This window comes from Bombina bombina, chromosome 6, assembly GCF_027579735.1.
Source record: "Bombina bombina isolate aBomBom1 chromosome 6, aBomBom1.pri, whole genome shotgun sequence".
Classification (NCBI taxonomy): domain Eukaryota; kingdom Metazoa; phylum Chordata; class Amphibia; order Anura; family Bombinatoridae; genus Bombina; species Bombina bombina.
Window position 1 is genome coordinate 334,943,922 of NC_069504.1, and position 24,982 is coordinate 334,968,903.

General features: G+C 39.9%; 1 protein-coding gene across 1 annotated transcript in view; it reads left to right on the forward strand.

The window, feature by feature from the left end:
• Positions 1 to 24,982, forward strand: part of GLT8D2 (glycosyltransferase 8 domain containing 2) — a 369,196-nt gene that overhangs the window by 104,596 nt on the left and 239,618 nt on the right. The window contains exon 3 of the mRNA XM_053716966.1: positions 23,435 to 23,527. Within this exon, the coding sequence (XP_053572941.1) occupies positions 23,435 to 23,527 (93 nt within the window). The remainder of the gene's footprint in view (positions 1 to 23,434; positions 23,528 to 24,982) is intronic.

The following is a 24,982-nucleotide window of genomic DNA, read 5'->3' on the forward strand; positions in this document are numbered from 1 at the left end:
CACTCCCTAAGAATCTTTGAAATTAAACGCAAAATTTCAGTTCATAAGAAGTTTTTTGAATAGCTGGGGGTTATATTTTCCAGCATTTTGATCTGTTATTTCTAGAAACAAGTGACTTTTCTTTCACTGCATTCTCCCTTTTCAGTTGTATTAAAGAAGCTCTTCTTTCTCCAACATAGGTGTGTCCGGTCCACGGCGTCATCCTTACTTGTGGGATATTCTCTTCCCCAACAGGAAATGGCAAAGAGCCCAGCAAAGCTGGTCACATGATCCCTCCTAGGCTCCGCCTTCCCCAGTCATTCTCTTTGCCGTTGTACAGGCAACATCTCCACGGAGATGGCTTAGAGTTTTTTGGTGTTTAAATGTAGTTTTTATTCTTCAATCAAGAGTTTGTTATTTTAAAATAGTGCTGGTATGTACTATTTACTCTGAAACAGAAAAGAGATGAAGATTTCTGTTTGTAAGAGGAAAATGATTTTAGCAACCGTTACTAAAATCGATGGCTGTTTCCACACAGGACTGTTGAGAGGAATTAACTTCAGTTGGGGGAAACAGTGAGCAGACTTTTGCTGCTTGAGGTATGACACATTTCTAACAAGACTTGGTAATGCTGGAAGCTGTCATTTTCCCTATGGGATCCGGTAAGCCATTTTTATTGAATAAGAATAAAGGGCTTCACAAGGGCTTTAAAGACTGGTAGACATTTTTCTGGGCTAAAACGATTGATTTATAAGCATTTTTAATAGTTTATAGCTTTGAGGAGTTATTTTATTCTTGGGAATTATGTTAAATAACCGGCAGGCACTGTATTGGACACCTTTTTCACTGGGGGCCTTCTCTAATCATAGGCAGAGCCTCATTTTCGCGCCACTAATGCGCAGTTGTTTTGTTTCCCCTCTGGGCTTGGTTGGGTCTCAGCAAAGCAGATACCAGGGACTGTATAGGGGTTAAATATAAAAACGGCTCCGGTTCCGTTATTTTAAGGGTTAAAGCTTTCAAATTTGGCGTGCAATACTTTTAAGGCTTTAAGACACTGTGGTGAAATTTTGGTGAATTTTGAACAATTCCTTCATACTTTTTCACATATTCAGTAATAAAGTGTGTTCAGTTTAAAATTTAAAGTGACAGTAACGGTTTTATTTTAAAACGTTTTTTGTACTTTGTTATCAAGTTTATGCCTGTTTAACATGTCTGAACTATCAGATAGACTATGTTCTGTATGTGAGGAAGCCAAGGTTCCTTCTCATTTAAATAGATGTGATGTATGTGACACAAAATTTAGAGAAAATGATGCCCAAGATGATTCCTCAAGTGAGGGGAGTAAGCATGGTACTGCATCTTCCCCTCCTTCGTCTACGCCAGTCTTGCCCACACAGGAGGCCCCTAGTACATCTAGTGCGCCAATACTCCTTACTATGCAACAATTAACGGCTGTAATGGATAATTCTATCAAAAACATTTTAGCCAAAATGCCCACTTATCAGCGAAAGCGCGACTGCTCTGTTTTAGAAAATACCGAAGAGCATGAGGACGCTGATGATAATGGTTCTGACATGCCCCTACACCAGTCTGAGGGGGCCAGGGAGGTTTTGTCTGAGGGAGAAATTTCAGATTCAGGGAAAATTTCTCAACAAGCTGAACCTGATGTGATTACATTCAAATTTAAATTGGAACATCTCCACGCTCTGCTTAAGGAGATGTTATCTACTCTGGATGATTGTGACAATTTGGTCATTCCAGAGAAATTATGTAAGATGGACAAGTTCCTAGAGGTCCCGGGGCCCCCCGAAGCTTTTCCTATACCCAAGCGGGTGGCGGACATTGTAAACAAAGAATGGGAAAGGCCCGGCATACCTTTTGTCCCTCCCCCTATATTTAAGAAATTGTTTCCTATGGTCGACCCCAGAAAGGACTTATGGCAGACAGTCCCCAAGGTCGAGGGGGCGGTATCTACTCTAAATAAACGCACTACTATCCCTATAGAAGATAGTTGTGCTTTCAAAGATCCTATGGATAAAAAATTAGAGGGTTTGCTTAAAAAGATGTTTGTTCAGCAAGGTTACCTTCTACAACCAATTTCATGCATTGTTCCTGTCACTACAGCAGCGTGTTTCTGGTTCGATGAACTAGAAAAGTCGCTCAATAAAGATTCTTCTTATGAGGAGATTATGGACAGAATTCATGCTCTTAAATTGGCTAACTCTTTTACTTTAGACGCCACTTTGCAATTGGCTAGATTAGCGGCGAAAAATTCGGGGTTTGCTATTGTGGCGCGCAGAGCGCTTTGGCTAAAATCTTGGTCAGCGGATGCGTCTTCCAAGAACAAATTGCTTAACATACCTTTCAAGGGGAAAACGCTGTTTGGCCCTGACTTGAAAGAGATTATTTCAGATATCACTGGGGGTAAGGGCCACGCCCTTCCTCAGGATAGGTCTTTTAAGGCTAAAAATAAACCAAATTTTCGTCCCTTTCGCAGAAACGGACCAGCCCCAAGTTCTACATCCTCTAAGCAAGAGGGTAATACTTCTCAAACCAAGCCAGCCTGGAGGCCAATGCAAGGCTGGAACAAGGGTAAGCAGGCCAAGAAACCTGCCACTGCTACCAAGACAGCATGAGATGTTGGCCCCCGATCCGGGACCGGATCTGGTGGGGGGCAGACTTTCTCTCTTCGCTCAGGCTTGGGCAAGAGATGTTCTGGATCCTTGGGCGCTAGAAATAGTCTCCCAAGGTTATCTTCTGGAATTCAAGGAGCTACCCCCAAGGGGGAGGTTCCACAGGTCTCAATTGTCTTCAGACCACATAAAAAGACAGGCATTCTTACATTGTGTAGAAGACCTGTTAAAAATGGGAGTGATTCATCCTGTTCCGTTAGGAGAGCAAGGGATGGGATTCTACTCCAATCTGTTCATAGTTCCCAAAAAAGAGGGAACATTCAGACCAATCTTAGATCTCAAGATCCTAAACAAATTTCTCAAGGTTCCATCGTTCAAAATGGAAACCATTCGGACAATTCTTCCTACCATCCAGGAAGGTCAATTCATGACCACGGTGGATTTAAAGGATGCGTATCTACATATTCCTATCCACAAGGAACATCATCGGTTCCTAAGGTTCGCCTTTCTGGACAAGCATTACCAGTTTGTGGCACTTCCATTCGGATTAGCCACTGCCCCAAGAATTTTCACAAAGGTACTAGGGTCCCTTCTAGCGGTGCTAAGACCAAGGGGCATTGCAGTAGTACCTTACTTGGACGACATACTGATTCAAGCGTCGTCTCTACCACAAGCAAAGGCTCATACGGACATTGTCCTGGCCTTTCTCAGATCTCACGGGTGGAAAGTGAACGTAGAAAAAAGCTCTCTATCTCCGTCAACAAGAGTTCCCTTCTTGGGAACAATAATAGACTCCTTAGAAATGAGGATTTTTCTGACAGAGGCCAGAAAATCAAAACTTCTAAGCTCTTGTCAAGTACTTCATTCTGTTGTTCTTCCTTCCATAGCGCAGTGCATGGAAGTAATAGGTTTGATGGTCGCGGCAATGGACATAGTTCCTTTTGCGCGAATTCATCTAAGACCATTACAACTGTGCATGCTCAGTCAGTGGAATGGGGATTATACAGACTTGTCTCCGACGATACAAGTAGATCAGAGGACCAGAGATTCACTCCGTTGGTGGCTGACCCTGGACAACCTGTCACAAGGGATGAGCTTCCGCAGACCAGAGTGGGTCATTGTCACGACCGACGCCAGTCTGGTGGGCTGGGGCGCGGTCTGGGAACCCCTGAAAGCTCAGGGTCTTTGGTCTCGGGAAGAATCTCTTCTCCCGATAAATATTCTGGAACTGAGAGCGATATTCAATGCTCTCAAGGCTTGGCCTCAGCTAGCAAAGGCCAAATTCATACGGTTTCAATCAGACAACATGACGACTGTTGCGTATATCAACCATCAGGGGGGAACAAGGAGTTCCCTGGCGATGGAAGAAGTGACCAAAATAATTCAATGGGCGGAGACTCACTCCTGCCACTTGTCTGCAATCCACATCCCAGGAGTGGAAAATTGGGAAGCGGATTTTCTGAGTCGTCAGACTTTTCATCCGGGGGAGTGGGAACTCCATCCGGAAATCTTTGCCCAAATAATTCAATTGTGGGGCATTCCAGACATGGATCTGATGGCGTCTCGTCAGAACTTCAAGGTTCCTTGCTACGGGTCCAGATCCAGGGATCCCAAGGCGACTCTAGTGGATGCACTAGTAGCACCTTGGAGCTTCAACCTAGCTTATGTGTTCCCACCGTTTCCTCTCATTCCCAGGCTGGTAGCCAGGATCAAACAGGAGAGGGTATCGGTGATCTTGATAGCTCCTGCGTGGCCACGCAGGACTTGGTATGCAGATCTGGTGAATATGTCATCGGCTCCTCCATGGAGGCTACCTTTGAGACAGGACCTTCTTGTTCAAGGTCCGTTCGAACATCCGAATCTGGCCTCACTCCAACTGACTGCTTGGAGATTGAACGCTTGATTTTATCAAAGCGAGGGTTCTCAGATTCTGTCATTGATACTCTTGTTCAGGCCAGAAAGCCTGTAACTAGAAAGATCTACCATAAAATATGGAAAAAATATATCTGTTGGTGTGAATCTAAAGGATTCCCATGGAACAAGATAAAAATTCCTAAGATTCTATCCTTTCTTCAAGAAGGTTTGGAGAAAGGATTATCTGCAAATTCTTTGAAGGGACAGATTTCTGCTTTATCTGTTTTACTTCACAAAAAGCTGGCGGCTGTGCCAGATGTTCAAGCTTTTGTTCAGGCTCTGGTTAGAATCAAGCCTGTTTACAAACCTTTGACTCCTCCTTGGAGTCTTAATTTAGTTCTTTCAGTTCTTCAGGGGGTTCCGTTTGAACCCCTACATTCCGTTGATATCAAGTTATTATCTTGGAAAGTTTTGTTTTTGGTTGCAATTTCTTCTGCTAGAAGAGTTTCAGAGTTATCTGCTCTGCAGTGTTCTCCTCCTTATCTGGTGTTCCATGCAGATAAGGTGGTTTTGCGTACTAAACCTGGTTTTCTTCCGAAAGTTGTTTCTAACAAAAACATTAACCAGGAGATAGTCGTGCCTTCTTTGTGTCCGAATCCAGTTTCAAAGAAGGAACGTTTGTTACACAATTTGGATGTAGTTCGTGCTCTAAAATTCTATTTAGATGCTACTAAGGATTTCAGACAAACATCTTCCTTGTTTGTTGTTTATTCTGGTAAAAGGAGAGGTCAAAAAGCAACTTCTACCTCTCTCTCTTTTTGGCTTAAAAGCAGCATCAGATTGGCTTATGAGACTGCCGGACGGCAGCCTCCTGAAAGAATCACAGCTCATTCCACTAGGGCCGTGGCTTCCACATGGGCCTTCAAGAACGAGGCTTCTGTTGATCAGATATGTAAGGCAGCGACTTGGTCTTCACTGCACACTTTTACTAAATTTGACAAATTTGATACTTTTGCTTCTTCTGAGGCTATTTTTGGGAGAAAGGTTTTGCAAGCCGTGGTGCCTTCCATCTAGGTGACCTGATTTGCTCCCTCCCCTCATCCGTGTCCTAAAGCTTTGGTATTGGTTCCCACAAGTAAGGATGACGCCGTGGACCGGACACACCTATGTTGGAGAAAACAGAATTTATGTTTACCTGATAAATTACTTTCTCCACGGGTGTGTCCGGTCCACGGCCCGCCCTGGTTTTTTTAATCAGGTCTGATGATTTATTTTCTCTAACTACAGTCACCACGGTATCATATGATTTCTCCTATGCAAATATTCCTCCTTTACGTCGGTCGAATGACTGGGGAAGGCGGAGCCTAGGAGGGATCATGTGACCAGCTTTGCTGGGCTCTTTGCCATTTCCTGTTGGGGAAGAGAATATCCCACAAGTAAGGATGACGCCGTGGACCGGACACACCGTTGGAGAAAGTAATTTATCAGGTAAACATAAATTCTGTTTTTGTGAATTCAGAATTTATAATCTGTCAGAAGTCTATCCTGTTAGAGCCAAATTGGTACATTTTACAATGACATAACAAGAAGTCAGTTAGTCCTGAAGGAGAACTTTAATAAGGGGCCAAGCAACGTAGTTGCTGGACAACCTATTGTTATTGTCAGGATTATTATTATTATTCCGCCAATCGTATTCTATTGCCCATAACTCTTGAACTGCTTATGCGAAGCTCTTGAAATTTAAGTCTGATGGTACAGCCTATTGCTCTACTACATATCATGCAATATTGCACTCATAGGTCACATGCTCTAGCAGCCATATTGCATTTTGCAACTAATTTTGACAAACGCTTAAAAATCTTCAGCACTAAAGTTACAACTTTTAAACTTGCTGTGCTTAATGCTACTATGACCTAGATTTGCTATTGCTAAAGAGAAGTGCCTTTGTCACATGATGTGGCAGCCATCTTGCATTTTGCGAAAATCTTCAAACATCTCTTAAACGGCTAAATGCAATGAAGCGCAATTTTGCACATATGCTCCTTGCAAGGTCCTCTACCAAGTTTGTTCAAACTGCGATATTTCCATAATAAACATGGCTGCCTCGAGACATTAACATTTTTATCAAATTTAATTGCGTAAATTTGCAATTTATGCATTAGTTTTACAATGTTTAACTATTTTGCAGTGTAGTAGATACATGATTACACATAGACATGACCCCCAAAGACAATATTGTAGTCAACATTCGCACTGCGCTTTCGCCTTCGTGAAATAAAACATTTGCAGATTTTAATTTAACTTCTGCAAATTTTAGAGGTCTATAGTGAGCATTAGTATTTCTTCAATTGCCCATAACTGCTTAACTGTTTGTGAAAAGCTCTTGAAATCAGGTTTGCTGGTACAGCCTATTGCTCTGCTGCATTTCATGCAACATTGAACTCATAGGTCACATGCTCTGGCAGACATATTGCTTTTTGTGAATAATTTAGACAAACGCTTAAAACTCTTTTGCTCTGAAACTGCTTATATGGGTAGAATGCTGGCTTAAAGATAGACGACAGAGGGTTTCAATTAATGGAGTACATTCAAATGATGCATCAGTTACTAGTGGTGTTCCCCAAGGGTCAATTCTTGGGCCTGTTTTGTTTAACATGTTCATAAGTGATATTGGAAGTGGGCTTAAGGGGAAGGTTTGCTTGTTTGCTGATGATACAAAAATTTGTAGCAGGGTAGATGTTCCAGGAGGAGTTGATCAAATGAACTGTGATATTAATAAACTAGAGGACTGGTCAAATAAATGGGATCTGAAATTTAATATTGCCAAGAGCAAAATTATGCATATAGGATCAAAAAACCCAAAGGCCAATTATAGTCTCAATGGTACATTACTGACTGTAACTATAGAAGAAAGGGACTTGGGAATTATTATTTCAGATTATTTAAAATTTGGTACACAATGCAGCAGTACAGCCAGCAAGGCCAGTCAAATGCTTGGTTGCATTTGAAGAGGTTTTAGTAGCAGAAATAGCAAGGTTCTTATGCCACTTTACAGATCATTAGTTAGACCAAATCTGGAATACTGTGTACAGTTCTGGAGACCATATCTTCAGAAAGATATAAATAAACTAGAAGCTGTCCAAAGGAGGGCTACTAAAATGGTCTAAAATATAAAATGTACAAAGAAAGGCTCTATGATCTAAATATGTATAGTTTAGAGGATAGAAGGGAAAGAGGTGACATGATAGAAACCTTCAAATATATGAAGGGTCTTAATAAAATAGAAGCTGAAAGCATTTTTCACAAAAAAATAAATGCCAAAACAAGGGGTCACAATCTAAAGTTAGAGGGTAGTAGATTCAGGAGAAATTTGAGGAAGCATTTTTTTACAGAAAGGGTGGTGGATTCATGGAATAAACTTCCATTTGAGGTGGTAAACACAAAGACTGTAAAGGAATTTAAAAATGCCTGGGACATGCATAAGGCTATCCTAAGGAAAAAGTAACATGTAATATGGGTAGACTTGATGGGCCTTTTTGGTTCTTATCTACCGTCAAATTCTATGTTTCTATATGCTCCTTGCAAGGTCCTCTACCAAGTTTGTTCAAACTGTGATTTTTCCATAATTAACATGAACCATTCACCTTTTTATTGCCGTTTAACTTTATGCATTATGTTTACACTATTTAACTATATTATAGTGTAGTAGACACATGATTACACATAGTCATGACCCCTAATGACAATATTGTTGTCAAAATTCACACTTCCCAGTCGCCTTCGTGAAATAAAACATTTGCAAATTTTCATGAAACTTTAGCAAAATGTAGAGGTCTATAGTGAGCATTAGTATGTGCAATTTGAAAGCCATATATTGCATAGTTTGGTGGCCATTTTGTTTCATATGCGCTGTTTTTAAAAACTACAAAAGTCTTCTTCTCCGAAACCACTTATGGGACAGACTTGAAATTTTGTTTATAGAGTTATCTGATGACTAACATTCAGATTTATTCAAGAGAAGTTGATATGTCATGTGGTTTGGTTGCCAATTTGAATTGTTCAAAAATGCTTAACGATATTTTTTAATTAATAATAAACCAAACGCTTTACAAAAATACTTTATTTTTGCCATGTTTATTGACATCTATGGTGAGAACTATTGCGCATAATAGGGAGGCTGTATATCATATGATCTGGCAGCCAATTTGTTTTAAGCAAACATTTTGAAAATCTATTTTCTCTGCAACAGCTTATGTTAGAACTGTGAAACTTGCTGTATAACCATATATTGTGACCTAGAGTTAGATCTGTTTGTGTTGAAAGTCATATGGTCTGGCAGCCATCTTGGAAAATGCAAACATTTTGAAAATGTGTTTTTTTTTAACTACTTATGTTAGAAATGTAAAAACTTGCTTTATATTGCAGCTATATTTATATATAATTTTTGCGGGCTCAATGCAAGTTTCTGATAGCCATTCATATTTCAGGTTTTATGTTTTCAGCACAGACTTCCTTTGTAGGGAGTATGTCTTCTCAACAGATTGCTAAGTCTACAATTTAGTAGACTAGACTGTAGTATTGTGGCCAAATGGAATTTTCTATATATGAATCTATGGTTTCTAGTTTCTTTTGTCAATTTCACAATATATCTATTTTTTCCAGATGTCAAGCCCTAGGATTGGATACTCTGTTTTGGGAGTTCACTCTGATATATGTGTTATCTCTATTTTTCCTGATTCCTTATCTACTAGAGAATTTTTAAGGAAAAGATAACATTATTTGTAATCCTTCTCTTTTGTCATGCAAACTTTAGTTCGCTCTGGGGCACTGATTTTTGGGCCTATTCTCTGGCTTCCCTAAGTGAGCCTCATTTTTTGGGGCACAGGTGAAATATCAGCTGATTATTTAACATGGCTGTTTTACCTGTTTCTTTTCAGTTGAGGAGGCCTGGAGGTGAATTTGGGGAAAACTGCCTAGTGCTAAGATTGACAAACTCCCATAGATATTTTCATATTTAGAGTTTTAGATTTAAAGGGACAGTCAAGTCCAAAAAAAAAACCTTTCATGTTTCAAATAGGGCATGTATTTTTAAACAACTTTCCAATTTACTTTTATCACCAATTTTGCTTTGTTCTCTTGGTATTCTTAGTTGAAAGCTCAACCTAGGAGGTTCATATGCCAATTTCTTAGACATTGAAGGCCGCCTCTAATCTAAATGCATTTTTATAGTTTTTCACCACTAGAGGGCATTAGTTCACGTGTTTCATATAGATAACATTGAGCTCATGCACATGAATTTACCATGGAGACAGCTCTGATTGGCTAAACTGCAAGTCTGTCAAAATAACTGAAATAAGGGGGCAGTCTGCTGAGGCTTAGATACAAGATAATTACAGAGGTAAAACGTATATAATTATAACTGTGTTGGTTAAGCAAAACTGGGGAATTGGTAATTAAGGCATTATCTATCTTTTAAAACAACAAAAATTCCGGTGTTGACTGTCCCGTTAAGACTTGGCTGCTGTAAGTGTCTGTTTACTGCAGTCTTTTTTTTTGCCTTAATGTTTAGTTTGCACTCTTGTAAACCTACAACTTTTTGTATTTTTCAATTCTTGATCTGTTTTTTCCTTTTGGATGGTCCAATATAATGCTTTCATAGCAGATATTCTGCTTTATGTTGGCATTTTGCAAATTAGACTATACAATGGCCTCTAGTTATCAAGCCATCAACCGCAAATACGCTAGAATTCCGCAGCGTATTTGTGGCGAGGCTGATTTGCCATAGTTATCAACCCCTACTGCCCAGCAAAAGTAGAATATAGTGACGTAACATACGATCCGCCTGACTTAGTCAGACACAGATCGATGGTTATGTCACTACAGATGTTCCAAACGCAAGTTCGGCACAATCTGACTACTTTTGGTAGTTATCAAACTACTACCAGGTACGCTCGGCACTATTCCGGCCCAGCCTATCTGGATTTCAATCCGCCGCCCTGGAATCCCATAGGCGAATCCCATAGGAATCAATGGGAGTCTGACCATAGCGAAAGCTCATGTTCGCTGCTGCCCGATATCCCATTGATTCCTATGGGAGATGTCTGCACCTAACACCCTAACATGTACCCCGAGTCTAAACACCCCTAATCTGCCCCCCCTACACCGCCGCAACTAAATAAATTTATTACCCCCTAAACTGCCGCTCCCGGACCCCGCCGCAACTATAATAAACATGTTGACCACTAAACCGCCGCTCGCGGACCCTGCCGCCACCTACATTATACATATTAACCCCTAATTTGCCGCCCCTTATACAGCCGCCACCTACAGAAACTTATTAACCCCTATCCTGCGAATCCCGCACCCCGCCGCAACTAAATAAATTGTTTAACCCCTAAAACGTCGCTCCCGGACCCCGCCGCCACCTATATTAAAGTTATTAACCCCTATCCTGCCCCCCATACCGTCGCCACCTATATTAAAATTATTAACCCATAAACCGAAGTCTAACACTAACCCTAACCCCCCTAACTTAAATATTATTTTAATAAATCTAAATAATAATACTCGTATTAACTAAATTAATCCTATTTCAAACTAAATACTTACCTGTAAAATAAACCCTAAGATAGCTACAATATAATTAATAATTATATTGTAGCTATTTTAGCATTTTCATTTATTTTACAGGCAACTTTGTATTTATTTTAACTAGGTAAATAGTTATTAACTATTTAATAACTACCTAGCTAAAATACTTACAAAATTACCTGTAAAATAAATCCTATCCTAAGTTACAATTAAACCTAACACTACACTATCATTAAATAAATTAAATAAATAACCTACAATTACCTAAAATTAAATTAAATAAACTAAACTATAGTACAAAAAAACAAAACACTAAATTACAGAAAATAAAAAAGAATTACAGGTAGCCCTCAGTTTACGCCAGGGTTAGGTTCCAGAAGAAATGGTTGTAAATCGAAACCGTTGTAAATTGAAACCCAGTTTATAATGTAAGTCAATGGGAAGTGAGGGAGATAGGTTCCAGGCCCCTCTCAAAATTGTCATAAGTAACACTTAATACATTATTTTTAAAGCTTTGAAACGAAGACTTTAAATGCTAAACAGCATTATAAACCTAATAAAATAATCACACAACACAGAATATATAATTAAACTAAGTTAAATGAACAAAAACATTTGCTAAACAGCATTATAAACCTAATAAAATAATCACACAACACAGACTTCACTTGCCTTTTTCTGTAAACAGTTCTTTCTATGCATTCCAATCTGGACTAATTTATAGACAGGAAGATCTTGTTCCTTTGAAATCTGCTCGATAGCTCAGGTCTGGTTAAACTGATTAATTTCAGCTTGCTTGGCTTTACTGCAACACAAGCGGACAGCTCCACCTACTGGCTATTTTAATAAATGCACTGCTTCTCAATGCTTTTCAATAGCAGTCAGATGACTGGAAAAAAAGGTTGTTATTCTGAAACGGTTTAAATTGTACAGTTGTAAAACTAGGGCCACCTGTACAAGAATTTTAAACTAATTACACCTAACCTAAGCCACCTAATAAAATAATAAGCCCCCCAAAATAAAAAAAATGCCCTACCCTATTCTAAATTACCAAGTAACCAGCTCTTTTACCAGCCCTTAAAAGGGCTTTTTGCGGGGCATTGCCCCAAAGTAATCAGCTCTTTTACCTGTAAAAAAAAAAATACAACCCCCCCAACATTAAAACCCACCACCCACATACCCCTACTCTAACCCACGCAACCCCCCCTTAAAAAAACCTAACACTAACCCCCTGAAGATCACCCTACCTGGAGCCCTCTTCACCCAACCGAGCCAAAATCTTCATCCAAGGTGCGTAGAGGAGGTCCTCCATCCGATTGAAGTCTTCATCCAGACGGTGTCTTCAATCTTCATCCATCCGGAGCGGAGCCATCTTCAAAGGAGCCGACACCGAGCCATCCTCTTCAACCGATGACTGAACGACGAATGAAGTTTCCTTTAAGGGACATCATCCAAGATGGCGTCCCTCGAATTCCGATTGGCTGATAGGATTCTATCAGCCAATCGGAATTAAGGTAGGAAAAATCTGATTGGCTGATTGATTCAGCCAATCAGATTGAAGTTCAATCCGATTGGCTGATCCAATCAGCCAATCGGATTGAGCTTGCATTCTATTGGCTGATCAGAACAAGTAAAAGAGCTGATTACTTTGGGGCAATGCCCCGCAAAAAGCATTTTTTTTATTTTGGGGGGGCTTTATTATTTTATTAGGGGGCTTAGATTAGCTGTAATTATTTTAAAATTCTTGTAATTCTTTTTTATTTTCTGTAATTTAGTTGTTTTTTTTTTTGTACTATAGTTTAGTTTATTTAATTGAATTTTAGGTAATTGTAGGTAATTTATTTAATTTATTTATAATAGTGTAGTGTTAGGTTTAATTGTAACTTAGGTTAGGATTTATTTTACAGGTAATTTTGTAAGTATTTTAGCTAGGTAGCTATTAAATAGTTATTAACTATTTAATAGCTATTGTACCTAGTTAAAATAAATACAAAGTTGCCTGTAAAATAAATATAAATCCTAAAATAGCTACAATATAATTATTAGTTATATTGTAGCTATCTTACGGTTTATTTTACAGGTAAGTATTTATTTTTAAATAGGAATAATTTAGTTAATAATAGTAAGTTTTATTTAGATTTATTAAAATAATATTAAAGTTAGGGGGGTGTTAGTGTTAGACTTAGGTTTAGGGGTTAATAAGTTTAATATAGGTGGCGGCGGGGTCCGGGAGCGGCGGTTTAGGGGTTAAACATTTAATTTAGTTGCGGCGGTTTAGGGGTTAAACAATTTATTTAGTTGCGACGGGGTCCGGGATCCGCAGGATAGGGGTTAATAACTTGAATATAGGTTGCGGCGGTGTAGTGGGGGGCAGGATAGGGGTTAATAACTTTAATATAGGTGGTGGTGGGCTCTGGGTGTGGCGGTTTAGGGGTTAATACATTTATTATAGTTGCGGCGGGGTCCAGGAGCGGCGGTTTAGGGGGTAATAACTTTATTTAGGTGCGGGGGGCTCCGGGAGCGGCGGTTTAGGGGGTAAAACAGTGTAGTTTAGTGTGGGTGCTTAGTGACAGGCTATCAAAAAAGCTGCGAAGAAGCCAATGAGCAGCGAGATCGATGACTGTCAGTTAACAACAGTCCGCTGCTCATCGCTCCGTACTTGGTGTGCGGCTTCTTGACAGATTTTTTGATAACTTTGGCGAACGTATTCAGGTCTGTGGCGGCGATGGTAGGCGAGCATATTGGGCCGGCAAATGCAGCTAAGTAGATGGCTTCAGACATAGAGGCCTATAGCTGAGTTAATTAAAAAGTTTTGGTCTTTTTGTAAGATGCTTGTGCTCCAACACCTGAGGCTTTAGATCCTTTGGTTATGCAATGTTTTCAAGTCTTGGTTCATAACCAATTTACTTAGAGTTTTACAATTTCATCCTGGGTTCTTACTTTTGGATCCTACTTAGTTTTATTTCTACCTGATCTCTCATTGAAACCATTTTTCCAGAGACTATTTCAACGCTAGGAGATGTTTAGATTTTGAGTTACTTTATGTGGTACTGTTATACCTTATTATTTTATCATGATGGAATAATCTTGAGAACTATTACCAATGTTGTCTCTGACTTATTGAAGTCAAGACATTCTTTTTTCCTTCCTTCAGTCCTGATAAGCAGGGGAATCAAATTAACAATTTTTTAGCCTCTTGGTTGTGATCTGCTTTAAGTTTTCTGCTAGAGGACTCAATTCCTTTTGTAGCTGTTATTTCTCTTTGTTTTGTTACAAGGTCCTCATTTTGGGTAGACATTTGTTATTTGGTTTGTTCAAGTTATTTTGTGTTTGAACAAGTAATAGAATGAACAAGTTCCAGAGGGCTCATCATATTCTCATCAGGTCAGGCTCCTTCTGGACCTACCATCTTTGGTTTGGTTGTACCGATATTCTATATGGCTTAAAGAAAATAGGGGACTTTGTCTCTATTTTTCAAACTTGTTGTTTGCCTGTCAGATTCTGCTAGGTGCAGCTCACTTGGATCTGGTAACACCTCTCCCTCCTCCCAGCATGCTGCTTCCAGATAAACGCTCTGCAAGACCCCGGGTAGGAACTAGAGCTGTAGGTCCTACTTGAGGGAGAAAGCAGACTGACACTTGAGGGCTGCATTTGCATATAGCGCTGGTTGTGGAGCTACAGTATGTGGTCCACTGCAGACTCCAAACAATTGCTACTGTGCTCCGCTGTTGCTTTCCCTGGTAGGAACTGCAGCTGCATAGGATCTTCAGCATTAGGTCCTACCTTGAGGGAGGGAGCAGATATAGATGGACTTGGAACATGTAGGGCTCAGGAGGACCGTGGCACTAATAAAGCGACAGACACACACACACACACTTGATGTGAGTGTCGCTGTGCCTCCCAGCAACCCCGGCTCATGGTTTTCCCCTAATGTTGCTTAATTTAAGCCCCCTACTCTGCTGCTCCCCACAGAGCCTGCAGAAAGTACCGCCCCCTCCAATCTCCCGCCCTAGGCACGTGCCTTGTCGGCCTAGGCCATAATACACCCCTGCTATATTCAATATTATGTATGGAAACAGTACATTAAGTTTGTTTGTATTATATATGGAAACTTCAATAAAAATTGAAATTGGAAAAGAAAAAGAGAAAGGTAGTCATCTGGAGCACTACATGGAAGGAACAGTCTTGCAAAACTGCTCCCATATAGTGCTCCAGAAATGGGCCGGCTCCTAAGCATACATCCATGTCAATGGGCCGCCAGCAGGGGGTGTCAATCAACCCAATCATACTCGATCGGGTTGAATTGTTGCGATTCCTGTCCGCCTGCTCAGAGCAGGCGGACAGGGTTATGGAGCAGCAGTCTTTGTGACCGCTGCTTCATAACTGCTGTTTATGGCGAGTCTGAAGACTCACCAGAAACACGGGCCGTCAAGCTCCTTTCATGGCTTGATACATAGGCCCCCAAGAGAACGAAGAAAAATTGACAAAAGAAGTAAATTAGAAAGTTGTTTAAAATGACATGCTCTATTATTATTATTTATTATTATTATTCTTTATAGGGCATTGGTAGCCCTGTTCTCATGGGAACTTACAATCTAGATGGGTAGGAGGGTGAGAAACAGGAGGTGGAGACTGCAAAGGTGGGAATGATGTTAGTGTGGAGTTAGATGAGGGCAACTATTCGACAAGTGGAATTCATTAGTTACTGATTTAGTGATAGGCTTCCCTGAACAGGAAGGTCTTTAGGAGCGTTTTAAGGAGGAGAGGTTGGGGGAAAGTCTGACAGCTCGAGGAAGTGCATTCCAGAGGGTTAGTGCTGCACGAGAGAAGTCCCGTAGACTAGCATGGGAGGAGGCGATGGTAGAAGATGCAAGGAGTAGATCGTTGTTGGATCTTACGGGATGGGCTGGAGTATATTTGTTGATGAGTGAGGACAGGTAGGGGGGGCTGCATTGGTAAGGGCTTTGTAGGTCAGAGTGAGAATTTTGAATTTAATTCTGCTGTGAATGGGGAGCCAGTGAAGGGACTCACAGAGGGGTGCAGCAGATACAGAGCATCGGGAGAGGTGGATTAGCCTAGCAGAGGCATTTAGGATGGATTGAAGGTGGAGAGGCAGGAGAGAGGAAGGCCAGTTAGTAGGTTATTACAGTAGTCAAGCCGGGAAATTACTAGGGAATGGATTAGCTGTTGCTAACAGGATAAAGAGAGCAATTGGATGTGGGGTATGAAGGACAGATTTGAGTCAAGTGTAACTCCTAGGCAGTGGAGTGGACTTATGGTGATCGGGAGATAGTTGTGTCGCCAACAGTGATGGTAAAGTTAGAAACTGGAGTAGAATTAGATGGGGGGGGGGGGATTAGAAGCTACTGATAAGTTTACCCAGAAGTATAGATAGAGAAGAGTAGAGGGCCTAGAACAGAGCCTTAAGGTACTCCAACAGACAGAGGCAATGAAGAGGAGGAGTCGCCAGCAAATGAGACAGAAAAGGACCTATTAGAGAGATAAGAGTGGATCCAGGAGAGGACAATGTCACAGATCCCAAGGGAGCTGAGAGTCTAGAGGGGGAGGGGATGGTCAACAGTGTCTCTATCTGAATCCTAAAAGATTTTTTTTAAGTTTCATATCCCTTTAGGTCCCGCTTCTACTCCAGCGCATAGTGTTGTGACCTGTCATGGCAACAGCCAGGAAGTTTCTCCTATATTATTTTGAATTACCCTTTATCAATGGAAAAACTACCCCCACCACTTGCCTTATCTGAGAAGCAAATCGTTACTGTCATTATGTTACCAAAACCAGCATTGTTTTGCAGTTTGTTATTTAATAAAATCTGCTAAGGCCAATTAAAACAGATATGCAGGGTAAGATTGGTGAAGTCTACACAGAAACACAAACAGTACACACATACACAGGTACACACACAAACAGATACATGCAAACATATGTACATACGCAGGTATATACACATACACACACATACATACATACACAGATACACACACAGAAACATACACACACATACATACTTACACATACATACTTACACACACATACATACATATACACGCATACACACACACATACATACTTACACACACATACATATACACACATACATACAGACATACATACACACACACATACATACACACATACATACACACACACACATACATACATACACAGATACATACACACACATACATACACACACACACACACATACATACATACACAGATACATACACACACATACATACACACAAATACATACACACACACATACATACACACACAGATACATACTACACACATACATACACACACATACATACACACACATACATACACACACACATACATACACACACATACATACACACACACATACATACACACACACATACATACACACACACATACATACATACACAGATACATACACACACACACATACATACATACACAGATACATACACACACATACATACGTTTTTGGCACTGGATAAACAAAAACTGTGTCTGTCTTTATTTCAGGCTGCAAAGCAACAAAATGTGATTATTTTCAAGGGAGATGATTCTTTATCCACTGTATATGTGTACATATATATTAATGCATTTATATGTGTATATATGTATTTACAGATATATATACACATATAAACACATAAATATATATGTTACACATACGTAGACACATATATAAGTGTATTGGAGCCTTTTGCCATAAAGTAGATGAAAACATGTAAAAGCATATTTATGCAATATTTATATTTAATAAAGATTTTAACTATGTATTTACTGTAAATATTTCACATTCCTCTGCACATAGCAGAATATGTTCTATGTATTTATACATAGATATTCCTATATATATCTGGATATCTAAACCTATATATAATTTTATATATAGATAGATAGATAGAGAGATATAAATATATATTTATTTAAAAAAACATCAGATATATGTAGAAATATTTATCTGGTTGATTTTAGCATTGAAAAAGGCTGTGTAGGGTTGAAACTTGTTAGCTGCACTATGTTTTATAACTTGCCTCTCCACTATCCCACCTGATGCCGAGGTTCCAGTATATCGGCCAGGACTCTTTGGCCTAGATTTAGAGTTTGGCGTTAGCCGTGAAAACCAGCGTTAGAGGCTCCTAACGCTGGTTTTAGGCTACCGCCGGTATTTGGAGTCACTCAAAATAGGGTCTAACGCTCACTTTCCAGACGCGACTTTTCCATACCGCAGATCCCCTTACGTAAATTGCGTATCCTATCTTTTCAATGGGATTTTTATAACTCCGGTATTTAGAGTCGTGTCTGAAGTGAGCGTTAGACATCTAACGACAAAACTCCAGCCGCAGGAAAAAAGTCAGTAGTTAAGAGCTTTCTGGGCTAACGCCGGTTTATAAAGCTCTTAACTACTGTGCTCTAAAGTACACTAACACCCATAAACTACCTATGTACCCCCTAAACCGAGGTCCCCCCCACATCGCCGACACTCGAAAAAAATTTTTTAACCCCTAATCTGCCGACCGCCACCTACGTTATACTTATGTACCCCTAATCTGCTGCCCCTAACACCGCCGACCCCTGTATTATATTTATTAACCCCTAACCTGCCCCCCACAACATCGCCTCCACCTGCCTACACTTATTAACCCCTAATCTGCTGACCGCAAAGCGCCACCACCTACGTTATCCTTATGTACCCCTAATCTGCTGCCCCTAACACCGCCGACCCCTATATTATATTTATTAACCCCTAATCTGCCCCCCCTCAACGTCGCCTCCACCTGCCTACACTTATTAACCCCTAATCTGCCGACCGGACCTGAGCGCTACTATAATAAAGTTATTAACCCCTAATCCGCCTCACTAACCCTATAATAAATAGTATTAACCCCTAATCTGCCCTCCCTAACATCGCCGACACCTAACTTCAATTATTAACCCCTAATCTGCCGACCGAATCTCGCCGCTATTCTAATAAATGGATTAACCCCTAAAGCTAAGTCTAACCCTAATACTAACACCCCCCTAAGTTAAATATAATTTAAATCTAACGAAATTAATTAACTCTTATTAAATAAATTATTCCTATTTAAAGCTAAATACTTACCTGTAAAATAAATCCTAATATAGCTACAATATAAATTATAATGATATTATAGCTATTTTAGGATTTATATTTATTTTACATGTAACTTTGTATTTATTTTATCAGAAATTTTGATCGGAACAGCCAATAGAATGCGAGCTCAATCTGATTGGCTGATTGGATCAGCCAATCGGATTGAACTTGATTCTGATTGGCTGATTCCATCAGCCAATCAGAATATTCCTAGCTTAATTCCGATTGGCTGATAGAATCCTATCAGCCAATCGGAATTCGAGGGACGCCATCTTGGATGACGTCCCTTAAAGGAACCGTCATTCTGCAGTTGGACGTCGCCGGAAGAAGATGGGTCCGCGGTGGAGGTCTTCAGGATGGAGCCGGTCGTCATCGGATGAAGATAGAAGATGCCGCTTGGATCAAGATGGTTGCCGGTCCGGATCGCCTCTTCTTCCCGGATAGGATGAAGACTTTGGAGCCTCTTCTGGACCTCTTCAGGCACCGGATGATGGATCGCCAACCCCCGCTTGGGTTGGATGAAGATTTTGGAGCCAGGACGGATCAGTGATACCTGGTGAGGTGAAGACAAGGTAGGATGATCTTCAGGGGCTTAGTGTTAGGTTTATTTAAGGGGGGTTTGGGTTAGATTAGGGGTATGTGGGTGGTGGGTTGTAATGTTGGGGGGGGGGGGTATTGTATGTTTTTTTTTTACAGGCAAAAGAGCTGAACTTCTTGGGGCATGCCCCGCAAAGGGCCCTGTTCAGGGCTGGTAAGGTAAAAGAGCTTTTAACTTTAGTAATTTAGAATAGGGTAGGGCATTTTTTATTTTGGGGGGCTTTGTTGTTTTATTAGGGGGCTTAGAGTAGGTATAATTAGTTTAAAATTGTTGTAATATTTTTCTTATGTTTGTAGATATTTTTTTATTTTTTGTAACTTAGTTCTTTTTTATTTTTTGTACTTTAGCAAGTTTATTTAATTGTATTTATTTGTAGGAATTGTATTTAATTAATTTATTGATAGTGTAGTGTTAGGTTAATTGTAGGTAGTTTATTTAATTAATTTATTGATAGTATAGTGTTAGTTTTAATTGTAACTTAGGTTAGGATTTCTTTTACAGGTAAATTTGTAATTATTTTAACTATTTTAGCTATTAAATAGTTCTTAACTATTAAATAGCTATTGTACCTGGTTAAAATAAATATAAATCCTAAAATAGCTATAATATAAATATAATTTATATTGTAGCTATATTAGGATTTATTTTACAGGTAAGTATTTAGCTTTAAATAGGAATAATTTATTTAATAAGAGTTAATTAATTTCGTTAGATTAAAATTATATATTTAATTTAGGGGGGTGTTAGTGTTAGGGTTAGACTTAGCTTTAGGGGTTAATACATTTATTAGAATAGCGGTGAGCTCCGGTCGGCAGATTAGGGGTTAATAATTGAAGTTAGGTGTCGGCGATGTTAGGGAGGGCAGATTAGGGGTTAATACTATTTAATATAGGGTTAGTGAGGCGGATTAGGGGTTAATAACTTTATTATAGTAGCGCTCAGGTCCGCTCGGCAGATTAGGGGTTAATAAGTGTAGGCAGGTGGAGGCGACTTTGAGGGGGGGCAGATTAGGGGTTAATAAATATAATATAGGGGTCGGCGATGTTAGGGAACCAGATTAGGGGAACATAGGGATAATGTAAGTAGCGGCGGTTTACGGAGCGGAAGATTAGGGGTTAATAATAATATGCAGGGGTCAGCGATAGCGGGGGCGGCAGATTAGGGGTTAATAAGTGTAAGGTTAGGGGTGTTTAGACTCGGGGTACATGTTAGAGTGTTAAGTGCAGACGTAGGAAGGGTTACCGCAAAGCAAACAATGGGGCTGCGTTAGGAGCTGAACGCGGCTTTTTTGCAGGTGTTAGGTTTTTTTTCAGCTCAAACAGCCCCATTGTTTCCTATGGGGGAATCATGCACAAGCACGTTTTTGAGGCTGGCCGCGTCCGTAAGCAACTCTGGTATCGAGAGTTGAAGCTGCGTTAAAAATGCTCTACGCTCCTTTTTTGGAGCCTAACGCAGCCTTTATGTGGACTCTCGATACCAGAGTTATTTTTATGGTGCGGCCAGAAAAAAGCCGGCGTTAGTTTTTCGGGTCGTTACCGACAAAACTCCAAATCTAGCTGTTTGGGATTAGTTGTGATGCTTTTTTTTTAAACTTTTTCTCTTTATTTTCTTATTCACTCTCCTTTTTCCAGTTCTATATAATGTAACCTTACTCAGTGGAAGGGTGGCATGTGAGCAGGGTGATTAGATGTGATATTACCTTCTGTTAATGATTTTAGTTTATAAATAAAGGCTATGTTTTATCAGTAGGGAATAGTGCTGTAAGCCGCCATACTTTCTCTCTTCTGTGTAATTTAATTGTTATTTTTGGAGGATTAGCACCTTCTCTATAGAAATATTTTTATTTGATGTTTTTCCCACTCTTTTGGATTGTAGTGCCGGTTTGCCCTTATTTGTTAATTATTTAATAAAACATCTGATATATGTAGAAATATTTATGAATAATTATAACATCTTCTGTTATGTAAAGAACATTGGATAATGAAATATTCATAATTTCATGTCGGGTTAGGGCTATTGAGAATATGTAATGGTGTTTGCACTTGAGCTTCTTCAACTTTTTTTCTTTATTGACTTCTATAAGGGATTGCGTGAACGTGACTGCGATTTTTTAATTCTGACTTTTTGCATAAGTCGGGTTACCGCTGGAGAAAAAACTGTTTACTTTCAACTTGTTATACCAGCACATCCCGACTAGCGCAAAAAGGAAAATCCTTGCAGATTTTTCGCTTTAGGGAAAATGCAAAATACCGCTCCACTTTTAATCTAGCTCTAAAGTGTTTCATATCCCTTTAAGTGTTTAGACGAAAAATGATATAAAGTTAACCATTGCATGATGAAGTGATATTATTGAGTAAGTGAATATCTGCATTCAAACAGATTTGACAGTTATTAATATTAGTAAATCAATTAACCACTTTTTTTTCTTTTTGGTGGCAACTGTGGAGGACTAAGAATATTACAGAGAAACCCTGCCCTACAAGAAAGCTATACCCAAGTGCTTTTATGTTTACCCAGTCAAATAAAAATTCCTGTTAAATTGTATATGTGGTTTGGACAGCGTAACTCAGGGTTCTTCAAAAAAAAATTCCCAAGATCCAGTGCCATGATACCACAAACCTTCACAGCCCTATTTTTATGCTTGGTTTGAAAATATTAGTAAGTAATATACAACTTGATAGCTGCAATTTATGGCAAAGTGACTAAAATATGTGTGTACTTTATTTCTGATTGTAGTCAAACTTTAAAAAGTTGTAAAACATAATAACACACCCTCACTCTCATACACCACACACACTTCCATATAACGCACACACTCTCATACAACACAAACCACTCAAACTCTCATACAACAAAAACACCCACTCTTATACAACACACCCACACACACAGACAACACACACACTCATGCAATACACACCACACACACTCTCTCATACAACACACACTCATACAAAACACACCACACACACTCTTATACAAAACACACACACACACCACACAAACTCTCATACAACACACACACACACTCTCATACAACACACACACACACATAGACAAGCCACGACCCAGTAAGCATGGTGTTGCAACCCAGTAATGGGTCCCGACCCGTAGTTTGAAGAACCTTGGCTTAACTGATCTAACAGTGGAGATTAGGTTGGAATGGCATAGAAAACCTAAGGCAAAAATCACCCTAGTTGAATACAAAGTTTTCATATTCCAAATTCGAATGGATTGGAATATGCCTATATATTTTGTTGGCAGTTCAGGAGGGTAAATTCAGTAATCTGTGTGTAACTGACACATTACTCTGTGTGTTACACATATTTAAATAATTTATTATTATTTTTTAATATAAAGGTATCTTGAATTGTAATGCAAGGTCAGATATGTTTATTTTCTGTATTTTCTCTCTCTCTACACGCACACACGCACACGCACACACACACACACACACACACACACACACATATATATATATATATATATACAGTATATATATAGATATATATATATATAAACACTTCTTAATAAAGTAAGTTTTTAAAATATATTGTCTATTACATATTTTTGTCTACATACTGTAATAATTCCAACATTACAGTCTGCATTGATGGTTGACATCTATGTATTATTATATTTCAGTTAACCACATTCTGCTGGTGCTTCTAGTTTTGACATTTTCTGTTATATGGTACAGCACAATGAACACGGTACCTACATCAAAAGAAAGCAAAGGTAAGTCATTCTTGAAATGTATTACTGTTGCTAAAACCTAATATGGAGCAAAAAGTCACAATCCATTATACATGACTAGTCCTAAAGCCCGTGTACACGAGCCATTTTTTGCAGTACAGCGGTCTCACCCCTTGCTCTCTCTCTATCCCCCCTCTCTTTTTCTCTCTCTTTCTCCCCTCTCTCTTGCTCTCTCTTTCTCCCCTCTCTTTTGCTCTCTCTCTCTCCCCTCTCTTTTGCTCTCTCCCCCCTCTCTTTTGCTCTCTCTTTCCCCCTCTCTTTTGCTCTCTCTCTCCCCCTCTCTTTTGCTTGCTCTCTCCCTCTTTTGCTCTCTCTCTCCCCCTCTCTTTTGCTCTCTCTTCCCCCCTCTCGTTTGCTCTCTCTCCTCTCGTTTGTTCTGTCTCTCTCCTCTCGTTTGCTCTCTCTCTCCTCTTGTTTGCTCTCTCTCCTCTTGTTTGCTCTCTCTCCTCTCGTTTGCTCTCTCTCTCTCCTCTCGTTTGCTCTCTCTCTCCTCTCGTTTGCGCTCTCTCTCTCCTCTTGTTTGCTCTCTCTCGCCCTCTCTTTTGCACACTCTCCCCCTCTCTTTTGCGCACTCTCCCCCTCTCTTTTGTGCTCTCTCCCCCCTCTCTCTTGTGCTCTCTCCCCCCCTCTCTCTTGTGCTCTCTCCCCCCTCTCTTTTGTGCTCTCCCCCCTCTCTTTTGTGCTCTATCCTCCCTCTCTTTTGTGCTCTCTCCTCCCTCTCTTTTGTGCTCTCTCCCCCCTCTCTTTTGTGCTCTCTCGTCCCTCTCTTTTGTGCTCTCTTCCCCTCTCTTTTGTGCTCTCTCGTCCCTTAGCTTACTCCTGTTGGCTTGTCAACATACTCCTTCATTTATATACTTTTGGTAATGTGTTCAGCACTGGATGGGCTAGCTATGGGAAGCAGTAATCGCTACAGCGGTAAGCACAGTGGAGGGGGCGCTAGACAGGTAAGTATAACAAATTACACTGGCACTCTCATAGCCTACATGCTACTAGCAGCTACATTGGACATGTTACATCATACCCAGGGGACTTAAATATTATTACTGTCACACTACATATTCTAAGTTATATTATCTATGTGTTGCTGGAGACTATTGAAGGCAGTAGGGACCTCTGTTTTCTTTATGTATATGCTTCTGTTTTCTTCTGTTAAGTGTGATCAGTCCACGGGTCATCATTACTTCTGGGATATTACTCCTCCCCAACAGGAAGTGCAAGAGGATTCACCCAGCAGAGCTGCATATAGCTCCTCCCCTCTACGTCACTCCCAGTCATTCTCTTGCACCCAACGACTAGATAGGATGTGTGAGAGGACTATGGTGATTATACTTAGTTTTATATCTTCAATCAAAAGTTTGTTATTTTAAAATAGCACCGGAGTGTGTTATTATCTCTCTGGCAGAGTTTGAAGAAGAATCTACCAGAGTTTTTGTTATG